Source organism: Triticum aestivum, chromosome 1D (genome assembly GCF_018294505.1).
Source record: "Triticum aestivum cultivar Chinese Spring chromosome 1D, IWGSC CS RefSeq v2.1, whole genome shotgun sequence".
NCBI lineage: Eukaryota > Viridiplantae > Streptophyta > Magnoliopsida > Poales > Poaceae > Triticum > Triticum aestivum.
In genome coordinates, this window is record NC_057796.1 from 8,875,118 (window position 1) to 8,886,819 (window position 11,702).

The 11,702-nt window shown below is 41.2% G+C and overlaps 2 protein-coding genes across 3 annotated transcripts; both read left to right on the plus strand.

Annotated features, from left to right (window-relative positions):
- The first annotated feature begins 374 nt into the window (after nucleotides 1–374).
- On the plus strand, nucleotides 375–1,718 carry LOC123179873 (thionin). Its single transcript, XM_044591769.1, has 3 exons — nucleotides 375–708; nucleotides 914–973; nucleotides 1,377–1,718. Exons 1-3 carry the CDS (start codon nucleotides 450–452, stop codon nucleotides 1,463–1,465), a joined length of 408 nt encoding a protein of 135 aa, XP_044447704.1. The 5' UTR covers nucleotides 375–449; the 3' UTR covers nucleotides 1,466–1,718.
- An 8,320-nt stretch (nucleotides 1,719–10,038) lies between these two features.
- On the plus strand, nucleotides 10,039–11,206 carry LOC123162485 (thionin-like). Of its 2 annotated transcripts, none has more exons than XM_044580268.1 (3): nucleotides 10,039–10,346; nucleotides 10,477–10,554; nucleotides 10,825–11,206. In XM_044580268.1, exons 1-3 carry the CDS (start codon nucleotides 10,109–10,111, stop codon nucleotides 10,935–10,937), a joined length of 429 nt encoding a protein of 142 aa, XP_044436203.1. In that variant the 5' UTR covers nucleotides 10,039–10,108; the 3' UTR covers nucleotides 10,938–11,206. The 2 variants fall into 2 exon arrangements, with proteins under 2 accessions (XP_044436203.1, XP_044436208.1); XM_044580273.1 differs by having other exon boundaries at nucleotides 10,828–11,206.
- The last annotated feature ends 496 nt before the right edge of the window (nucleotides 11,207–11,702 follow it).

Genomic DNA, 11,702 nt, shown 5'->3' on the forward strand with positions numbered 1-11,702 from the left:
AGTCGAGATCTCGAACAGAAATCATGTTGTACATGCCCAGTTGAATATGCATCTGATATAATACTATCCTATTGCACTGCGGTCGATCACGATCCGTAGTTGATCGGCGCGCGTGTACCATGCGTGTATATTGTATCCCGTTCGATCGACGCAGCACATCTATGTACTATATCTTATGTGATCCTCCATGACTGTTGGCCGGCCGAACCACCGACATGGCAGATGACACCATGCAGCAGCAAAATTAAAGAATGATCAAAGGAGCAGAGTAATCGAGCAGCCAGCACATGCACACCACGCAGCTAAGCTTACAAGTTGAGATGCGTGGCCAGCTCGCTCCAGCCAGATCTCCTATAAATAGTGGCGATGCCCAGGTGTTGCTTCATCTCACTCATCCCATCACATCTCAGCGTCATTCATTTCAATCACCGTGTGTGAAAGAATTGAACATGGCTATGAGAGGCAACAATGTCAAGACCTTTGTGATGATGCTCGTAGTTGTGGGTGTTGTGGCCATGGAGCAAACCCAGCAAGTACAAGCATCCCACTGTTGTTGTGATCTCAAATCGGTCGATACCTATTTTACGTGCCGCCAAAAATCTGATAGCACCGTCTCAGATTGTTGCGGTGCTTCTGCTGGCTACATATCAGACGCCGCTGGATTTGAATGCAAGCCCGGTTATATAGATATAGAGACAGCACTGCAAGGTATGTGAAATGACCGACCCTTCTTTTCGTCGTACATATTAGTAACTCTGTTTCACATTAACTATTGCTTGCAACTCCGTGTTGAACTTGTTTTTAGTTACTAGCTTGTGAGCTCCATTTCAATATATGTAGTGCAACAGATGGATCTTTAATTTTTGCTTGTTTACATTTACATGCATATACTCTGCTGCCTACCCGGAATCAGCCGTCAACTACTGCAAGCTGGGGTGCACAGCTTCCTTGTGCAACAAAGTAACTCCATCTGGTAAGGTTCTCGAGATCTTGGTTGCCACTTGGTTTATCACTAACACCAACCTACACCATCACGTGCGCATGCTGCTACAAATCTCTAGGCAATAACCCTGCAATATACAAACAAAATGCATGCATCAGTCAGTCCCCCAGGAAGTCTCGTAGTACTAGTAAAAGTCCCACCTATATAACTCATTGCTCGCATGTACTCTCTCTCTTCCCAAATATAAGTCTTTGTAGAGATTCCAACAAGTGACTACATACGGAACAAAGTGCGAGTGAATCTGCACTCTGAAATATGTCTACCTACATTAGTATGTCGTAGTCCATTTGAAATGTGCAAAAAGACTTATATTTAGGAACGGAGGGAGTATGATGTATCACCTCATTAATATATTTTTTTCATACCGATGTAGGGAAAGATGCCACGGAACGCTGCACTAGTGGATGCCACGATCTGTGCACCAAGAACAATGCCGAAATTGCGCAAGTCGTCATGGCTTAACTAGTTATGCCAAAGAGCTGCATCTGACAAGCCCGCCAAGGAGTGTTTATGTTGCCTTCAATAATTGGTGCCAAATCCAATAAGGATCATGAGCTGTATGATGCATCTTCCTGCAAGGATGTATAGTGCTCGATCATCATTTCTTGTTAAATGTTTCATGTTGTATCCTTGGCAAATGGCATGATGACGCCATGCTTTTAGTGAAATCTTGTTTAGTTTGCAAATTATTATGGTGCTTTGTTCTAGCGAGTCATCTTGCTTTTTGTTCTTCCTTTTCATAGGGGTAAGCAATGTTGTGGTTGGCAAGGGGTCTTATGAGGTTAATCAAAGCATGGGCGGTCAATTAGTGTTTCAGCCATCGCCCATGTGTAGGGATGAAAATGGAGTGGAAGTTTCTGCTTTTCCGGAGAAAAAATGGAAATGGAGAGGAAATATGACAACAGAAACAGAAATTTGCAAATCTGAAATGGAAATGGAATTTTTTATGCGGAAACGGAAACAAAAACGGAAATTGTGTTTTCCGGTGGAACACACGTGGAAACGGAACTTTCCGTTTCCGTTAATATGGAATTTCCGTTTCTACTAGAGGCCCATGGCTGCTTTGTAGCCTAACTACCAAACAACACACAACGACACAATGAGTAGAATGAGCAAAATGTATCATTTGAGTAGCCTAACTCCGTGTTTGTTTCTGGTAGTATCTGTTTCCGTATTTGTTTCCGGGGTTTCTGTATTCGTTTCTGCTTCTGCAGAAAAATATGAAAACAAATATGGTAGCACTCAGTTCCTTCCACTTCCACGCCGTTTTCATCCCTATGCATGTGTCAATAAGATATGTGCAAAGCTTTTGCCTCAACTTTCACAGTAAACTTTGTAAACTCTCGTCCACTTCCACAGTGGTGGAACTAGCACTTTATCGAAGCTCGGGCACGTCACATGCTTCATTATCTCACTTGTCTACCGTGAACGTGTAAACAAAATCAGTAATGTTTTCATAGATCCTAGATGTACAAAACACGAGATATGACAACAAATAACTCATGAAATTATGTGAAATTTTGTAAATCTCGTCTTTGGAGACTACCAACTGCGAAAAATACTAGCGATAGTACCAAACTTTTCGAAAACCAAATTTCGATCGTAGAATTGTAGATCATGTAATTATGCCTTAAAACATAAACACATTTTCTGATGAAACAAATATAAACGTATTATTTACAAAAAAATATAAACATAATTGAGACCTATTTGGAAAATATGTGTTTTAAAAATGGTCATTGTGTATTAAACAATTATCATTTATTTCAAAAAACATTCATCATGTTTTAAAAATGTTATCATGTATAAAAAACTGTTCAACACTTTTTCAATATGTGAATAACATATTTGTATGAAATACCTGTGTATTGTGATAATAGAATAAAAGTTTTGAATACTTGAATATTAAATTTGCATGCACTAACTTTTCTACAATATGTGATGAACTTTACTGAAATAAGCATTCATTTTTTTAATGTGTGGTGGACTTTGTTGAAATATGATATGGCCATCTTTTAAGTATTCGATAAATATTTTTAAAACACATGATGAACTTATTTTTCAAATAAGTGGTTATCTAAAAATATGCTCTATGCTCAACCTACTCCCTCCGACCAAAAATTCTTGTCATCAAAAAAGATAAAAAAGGTTGTATATAGAACTAATATGCGTCTAGATACATCCTTTTTATTCATTTTGATGACAAGTATTTCCGGACGAAGAGAGTATTTTTAAAAATATGTGACGTGATGAATTTTTTCCCGATGATTTGTTTCCAAATATATGATGAAAATTGTATATATGTACGAATGTGTTTTTTTGTTTCCACAATAATACTTTCCCTTACTTGTTAACTTTTTCTTTCTTTTGTGTAAATATTTGAAATAGTTTTTTTGAATTAAAAGAATTTCAAAAACTTATATGAGCCCACACCAGCCAGGGCGATTGGCTTGCTATTGAGCGCACTAAGCGCTGAATAGGAGCACTCAAGCTCGCACACAAGAGAAAATACCAACCGAGAAAGAAAACCTTGAATGGAACTCATAAGCAGGAGCATCACCCTACTATTTCTCAATCCTTTCTTATAATTAAATATGTTGAAATTCTCACCACGTTATTTACTTCTCTGGGTATCATACAGTGGAAAAGTGAATCAAGAACCTGAATCTCCTTCCTTCTGGGGTTTACGACCACAAGGAACCAGTGGGTGTTTAAACTATTCGTAGGTAGGAAAACCTGGAGTGCACAGATAATTAGATCAACGTGCATAGTAACAAAAAAATCTGTTCTACGTCACGTTAAAATACCATATCATGTTTCAGGTTGGTGGTGCCTTGTGTTGTTCCAGGAATGCCTGCCAAAGCGTCCTCGTCGCACTCCTCTATTCTACCATCTCTTTCCAGCTTAGCGACGCCGGCCACCCTCTCAATGTAAACCAGTTGGCCGTCCCTTGTGTCAATTGGTTGATCATGACGCATGAGCTGGATCGCAGCATCAACCACCAACAACAATAATCAAGTTAATTGTATTGTACAAAAATGAAACTTCATAAACTAATTTGTGAAATACTATCTTACTTCGTCACCCAACCATACGCCATCTTCAGATTTATCTTTATGGGTGAGGCATTGCAAATTCTTTGATAGCACGACAATGTCATCAACTAAGACCATTTGTTTTTCGCCACGAAATCCTGTCGAACCACGTCTAGCTGGTCCCTCTGGGTTTCAGGAACTTCTGACCTCTTTTTTAAGTTGCTACAGCCAATTTTCCTCTTTTTACTGTTCGTGTCCTCAGAATCATTTGTACACTCTGATGGAGTCTTGTTTTTCCTTTTTTTTTCTCAGTATCGTACGAAGCATACTCGTCATTCTTAAATAATTGCAGTACCACCCTTTTCTTTTCGCCCCCATGATTTGGTGCCGTCGATTCAACCACACTTACTTGTTGCTGCTTTTGAAAGGATTCATCATGGTTGTCATCATCTGTGAAGGCACGGGGCTCTTCAGGATCTCGCGATCCCGTAGCCTTCACAGAGTGCTGCTTACTCCGTTTGTTGAACGGATTCTGTCAGACGAAATAAACCGCGTGTTAGCTTTTAGCAGATTCTTGCTCAATTATAGGTAAAATGTGCATCACCCGGAAATCTTCAAGGCTTGTGGTGGCTTTGGAATGCATTTGCTTATCAAAACTAGGAGCTCCCTGGATATCATTCACCTCTTTCAAAAGCTTATGAACACCACTGAGATCATGTTTAATTTTTACAGCAGCTCTTTCGAATGCTTCATCCTGTACGTGGAAGATCACATGTTATTTCTGAAACGACAATGATTGTTTCATAATTAAGTTAACATGCGTACGTCAAAATATTCATCAAGGTTCTTCATGGGGGGCTCAATGTCATCATTTTTTATTCCCTGCTTACAATCGTACTTAGCAGCGACCTCTGTGACATCCTTTTGTTTCCCCTGGTCAGAAGCCTGCTCAGCATTCTCAACAGATGCCTCCATTGGCTGTGAAGGTGCCCCGAGGTCAGATAGATGTATGTCCTCCACTCCTGGAAATATTCCATCACGTTTTTTCTTTAAGAAATACATGTTAGTCTAGGGTGTTTTCATAGTAAACTAATTTAGAAAAAAACTTGTACACGTAAATTTCCAATTATATATACTAATCTCATAATTCTAGGCTTACATTCAATTCTTTGATGAGGTCCTCCGTGAGCTTGCCATTTGTACGGGTACGCCTAAGGCACTCATCCATTTTCTTTTCAAGGGTGCACATCCTATCGACTTGTTCTGCACCGGACTCCCGCACGAGGGAGGCAACTTCTTGCAAATCAGTCAATACACGTCCGACGAGTACCGTAATCTGAGACTTTGAAATAGTTAGAATCATATAACTTCATACTAGTTGGAATGTTACAATATACATTTGTGCCTGATGTAACTCATTTACCTGAGCGCCAGTCTTCGGTTTGGCCAGCATACCATCTCGTGCTGGAAGAAAGGCCTCATCAGGTCCTCAACATACTGCAGTTTAGTGTCGTTAGTATGATTTCAAAAATATATATGTTACATAATCCAGGCAATGTGCTAAAATTTTACCTCTCCAACTCCCAGATAATTATTTTGGATTATATTGTCAACCTTTTTTTCCTTCTCCTTGCTCCAATTCTGGATCAGCGGCCTTAACCTTGATTCATACGAGATGCTAGAGTCCAATTGGTGCACTCTGAACTTCTCGTAGTACCATGTCTGCATGACAACAAAAGTAGTTTACAAACATTCTCGTACATTATGTAATGTATGTTAGGTAACTGATAATTGTACTACTACGAATTACCTGCAGCAGTAGTAGATTCCCCTCCAGAATTGCCTCACCATTTACAAAATTCTTCACGCTATCCATAAGATAGTCGAGCGTTAGCTGTCCAAGATTTGTGCCCTTTATTGTCTCAACATTTCTAACAATCCCAATATATTTGTTATCAACATACTCCTCTTTTGTTCGGCATACATATTTGCCTATGGTGTACAACACAAATGGCCTGACAAAATTTTGTGTGCTGTCGACTTTCATCTTGGCTAGCAATCCATTGAAAGTTATTTTGGTGTCATTACGGTCTTTCAGTTTCTTCCACAACTCCATATTATCATCAAGATTTGAAGGGACGTGCTTCTTCCCATGGCAGGGCATGCTTGTTATATGCGCTACATCTTCTAGTGTGATCCTACATGGTCGCCCATTGAGATATAGGCATCCTGCTCTGCATCATATGAATTAGCGATGGCCAGGCAGAGTACACGTCTAATTTTGATGCTAGGTGTCTTGAGAAGTCCACCCAGTCCTATCAACTGGATGTACATCCTTTGCTGCGTGTTTAATCCGTTTATGAACTCCTCATATGGCGGCAAAGAAGCATCCTGGGTTCAATGAATGTGCAAGTGTGATTAGATTCAGCATGGTATACAATTTAAACACTCATACAGACGAATACAGCTTATATATACCAACATAAAAATTGTGCTCTACGCTACTGCATGAGGTACAAGCATGCTGTAATACTATCATTAGATTCAGCTTGGTTACGTTTGAACGGTCATATAAGGTAATCTCCATTACAAGGCACTTATCTGAAATAAAATAAAGATTGGAAAATAATAAACTATCCAACCGTGGCCTCCTCAACTCTAGGCGCTAATCATGGTCAGTAGTATGGAATTAAAACATGGGCCATCGATGCCTTCCATAACTCGTGCGGAAGGAAAAAAGAAGGCAAGCGCCCGCTGCACTAATTGGCATCGACAAGACCAGACGCTAAGATTTAGCCCGGAATTAATCAATGAACTGCCAATCTGGTAGGAAACAAATCCTAGCGCCCTCCCCTAACGCCCCCAACTTAATTTGTTTAAAAACGTGCTGAGTTACATGAATATGAAAACAATCTAGTGGGGTTGCAGCAAGAGATCATGGGAGGAAGATCGTGCCACGAAAAATAGCAGCGGCTGCAGTAGGAGATCGTGGGGAGTTATCAGAGGATTCATGTTTGGCTCCGTCGTTCGGTCTTGCTGGATTCTGGGTTGCTCCGTCCTTCGGTCTTGCTAGTTTGGGCGGGGCAGAAGGACGAACTATGATCTACGAGGTTTCAAAGGATCCCTATTTATAGGGATCGTAACAACCCGGGCATATATCTACGTATAGATTTCTTCGGTTGGAGGAAATCAAGGGAGGGGACCCACCTAGTTGAATATTAGGGGGGCGTGGAGAGTTTAGCAAAGGTAAGTTATGGTTTAAAAAAACCAAGGTAAGTTGCGTAACAACACGTAGGTCTCCTGAGAATCACAATCATCAAAAAGATATAGTTCCCGTTTCTTTGAAAATCAGCCAAAAGAACTGGACCGCTTTTATTTTTGGTTATAAGTAGTTCGCTGGACCTCTTTTAGGATAAAAACTGGTTCTAAAGTCAACTAGGACTGAGTCTTCACACGTGAAGTATTTTACTCTCTTGTGAAGCTATTTTATTGCCCATCCGATCTTGCATGCTCATGCTCATACCTTTTTTCCTCGTATATGTGAGACCAAATTTTGTTAATAATACTGAATCATGTCTGGTGCTGCTCAAGATGGCACGACACCATGGTTTTCACTTCGGTGAGATTTCGATGAAATAACTAAACTTCATTCATTTCAGCACTCACTGCAATATTTGCCTTTCAGCAAAATATTTCAGCCTCACTGAATTTCGGCCAAAATATTTCAGCACTCGCTGAAATTTTTCTGAAACTTCTAACTAGCGATGTTAAAAAAATTCTGAAACTTCTAACTAGCGATGTAATTGTTCTGAATCTTGTCCAGACTCTGACGAAAATTAAATATAAATTTAAGAATTCAGTTAACCTTCCTAAGCTTCAAAAGTTCTGGTTGTAAAAAGCAAATATATGTTTCAGCGTCTCCCATGCAGAGCAAATTTATTTCAAGAATAGTATTTGGAACCAGTACTGTGAAATATTACAACTTGATTAATCCGCACTGGACTAAGAACATGGCTAGGAAACCTTCTTCGGGACTAAAACCAAACCACACCCTACTCTACCGCTTCATAACCAAGTGTACACTCCAGATCTAAGAAGCAACCACTGCTGGACTAACTACTTGCATCTTCATGATCTTCAATCGCAGCTGCATCCGATAGGCTAGCATTGTATGTCTTCAGCCTTTTCATGGACTTCAATTTTTTGTAGGGCGAATTAAGAAGGACAACAGGCAGCTCTCTTCTATAATTGTCAATGTATGCCTGCATGGGAGGATATGTTAGTATCGTTCCATATGTTTACAATATAGAATTTTAGGTGTTACTCTACGTACTTGGTCATAACGCAGCGTAAGATCTTCTCCCGTAAAGAATTCGATGTTCTTCAGCATGTAGAGTGCACACGAAGAACTACAACAATTAATTCTGTTAGCACCATTTCACGTATTAACAATGAAAAACATATTTAGAGGCTAATATTGTTGACTGACTTGTCATCTTGTCTTGGCACAGGAACATGCTTTACTGTCCATTGGGTCACATTAATGTCTTGCCATGCATGGCTTTGTGGTCCATTGATTCGCAGCGATGCTCTCAGATGTGCTTCCACCCCACGTATCTGCCAAAGTCCATGGTATGAGAAGTTGCTCAATGTTCATGGTTAGGTATGATGCTAAATCCTGTGTTATATTGAAAGACGTTTAAAATCTCACCACGTGAACCACTTGTGTTACTACGTAGCTGAAAAGTGAATCAAGAATCTGAATCTCCCTCCTTCTGGGATTTACGACCACAAGGAACCAGTGGGTGTTCGCCATGTTCGTAGGTAGAAAAACCTGGACAACAAAGATGATTACATCAACATGCATAATGATTAGAAAAATAAATGTGTTTATGTCATGGTTAGATGGTACCAGATCATGTCTGAGGTAGTTGTCTCCTTTTGTTGTTCCATGACTGCCCGCCAAAGCGGCCTCGTGGCAGTCCTCTACCTTACCATCTTTTTCGAGCATAGCGACGCCGGCCACCCTCTCAATGTAAACCAGTTGCACGTCCCTTATGTCCTTAGGATGATGATGACGCATGATCTGAATCACAACATCAACCAACTAAAACAAAATTCAAGTTAATTGTACTGTGCAAAAGAAAATTGATAAATTGAATACATATCTTATGTAATTCCTCTAGCACCGCTATCGATCACGATCCGTCATCGATCGGCGAGCGTTTACTATGCATATATTATATCCAGCTCGATCAGCGCACAGCATATATATATATCTTATGCAATCCTGTAGCTAGCATTGCTGGCCGGCCCAAGCTCCACCACGTACGTACACATGCAACAACCTACCTGCACCTAGGGCATCTATAGTAGTGACCCACAAAAAATCTCCTGCATCCGTTCACGCACAGGGGACCAGTCCGTGGATACGGATGCGGGAGGTCGATATCCAACACTAGTCGCATTCTGTCCGTCGGCAAACTCAAATTTAAATCTACGCTGATCCGCTAAACACGCCGGATCACACCCGCGCTGGTCGCATCTCCGGGCACAACCAAAATAACGCAAATATACTTAATTTTTACATGCTTGAATTTTAAAAAAATCAGTCGTGCAGTCCGTGCATTACTGCGCTGTCGGACACGCAGCACCCCGGAACCACTTTGCTCGGTTCAACCTGTACATACGCAGTTGAATACATATCTTATGTAATCCAATAGCACCGCTATCGATCACGATCCGTCGTCGATCGGCAAACGTTTACTATGCATGTATTATATCTAGGTCGATCAGCGCACAACATATATATATCTTGTGCAATCCTGTAGCTAGCATTGCTGGCCGGCCCAAGCTCCACCACGTACGTACACATGCAGCAACCTGCCTGCACCTACTCAATGAACAAAGGCACGCACTGCAAGCAGCTTACAAGTTGACATGCACGGCTAGCTCGCTGCTACCATCTCCTATAAATGGTGGCGAGGCGCAGCTGTGGGATTCATCATCATCTCACCAGTGTCATTTCCACCCCTTGAAGTCACTTTGCGTGAGATAACCAGCTGAGAACATGGTGATGAGAGGCGGCAAGAGCAGCGTCAAGACCATGGCAGTGATGCTTGCAGTTGTGGGTCTTGTGGCCCTGCAGCAAACACAGCGAGTGCAAGCTAGCGTGTGTTGCTGTTTAGACCTGGCGGTCCCTGTGTACTATACATGCCGCGGCTCTTCTGGTACCATGTCACAGTGTTGCCCTACGTGTGGTGGCTATGTATCAGTCGGTGGATGCAGGCCCCCATATGTCCCCATATGTATGTATACCGGCCATCCTTTTTGTCATATTAATTATGTTTCGCATAAACTTTTTCTTGCAAGTCCTGTTCGAATGCTCGTGTAATATATGTTTCATTTTCGTTTGCATACACGCATATATATTCGCAGCTGGCTACCGCACAACAGCCGTCAACTACTGCAAGCTGGGGTGCACGGCTTCCGTGTGCAACAAATTAATTCCATCTGGTAAGATTATCTATATGCTACCACGATCGGTTGTAACATCATCGGTCACTAGCACCTACTCCAAGCATCGATTGTAACATCATCCGTCACTTCTTGCTACTAGTACAGTCTCAAGGAAATACATGTTCCAGTATACAAACGAATTCCACGGAGTCCCCACAAAGTCTCACATAGTAGTAAAATGTTGCACCTAAACAATTCCTTAATTAGTCATATGCCTCACCTAATTAATTTTAGTCTGCATCACCTAATTAATTTAATTTTCTCCAGCAGTTGTTGGCAGTGGCAACGAAGGAAAAGATGCCATGGAACGTTGTACCAGTGGATGTCATGATCTGTGCACCAAGAGCAGCACTGACATTGCAAAAGTCCACAATGCTTAACTAGTTAAGCCATGGAACTAGATGTCAAAAGCCGGCCAAGGCGTGTTTATGTTATCTTCAATAATTGGGTGTCACATCCAATATCAGTAGGATGTCAAATGTTACTTGTGATACAAATTTACTATTTCCAATAAGGTTAATGAGATGTGCAATGCATCTTCCTAGGAGGATTATGCTGCTCATCATCTCATCTGAATGTTTATGTTGTATCCTTGGCTTATGACATGATGACTTCATGCTCTTAATGAAATGTAGTTTTTTGTGAATTATTATGCTGTTTCATTCAAGCCACCTAGCAAGTTGCCGGCAGGGAAAATTGTGCAATAGATGCAACATACTAACCAACACATGCCACGGAGAAGCAACTTGGTGGCATGGACACAACATTTGGGGTCATGAGTCATGACACAGAGTTGCATTAAGTGTAGCTTTTGTCACACTTGTGTGTGTAGAAAAACACACATGAGTTTACAACATGTCAAAAATAAACGTATGCAACCTAAAAACTCAGCAAAACTAACCTGTCACAAAAACATAATATGTGTGCTGACCTTGGGAATTGCGAATTCAGCTCATCACCAAATAGGAGCTGGATCGCATGGCCCTCCAATCCCCCTCCCCCACACCCCATCGCGCGCCCACACGCGGTGCGCGCGTCTTCCCCAGTCTTAGCAGGCATGGAAAACCTTTGTTGGGAGTTCTTGCTCGAGCAACATCGTGAGCTCGTTCCCTAAGTTCAAGATGGTAGTTGCCAGTTTCACCCCC

Bases quoted from the DNA above. Each gene is read 5' to 3' on its own strand.
- LOC123179873 (XM_044591769.1), top strand. From the start codon at position 450: ATGGCTATGAGAGGCAACAATGTCAAGACCTTTGTGATGATGCTCGTA. The intron at 709-913 runs GTATGTGAAATG...ACCCGGAATCAG, and splicing joins TATAGAGACAGCACTGCAAG to CCGTCAACTACTGCAAGCTG. The intron at 974-1,376 runs GTAAGGTTCTCG...ATACCGATGTAG, and splicing joins CAACAAAGTAACTCCATCTG to GGAAAGATGCCACGGAACGC.
- LOC123162485 (XM_044580268.1), top strand. From the start codon at position 10,109: ATGGTGATGAGAGGCGGCAAGAGCAGCGTCAAGACCATGGCAGTGATG. The intron at 10,347-10,476 runs GTATGTATACCG...ATATATTCGCAG, and splicing joins GCCCCCATATGTCCCCATAT to CTGGCTACCGCACAACAGCC. The intron at 10,555-10,824 runs GTAAGATTATCT...AATTTTCTCCAG, and splicing joins CAACAAATTAATTCCATCTG to CAGTTGTTGGCAGTGGCAAC.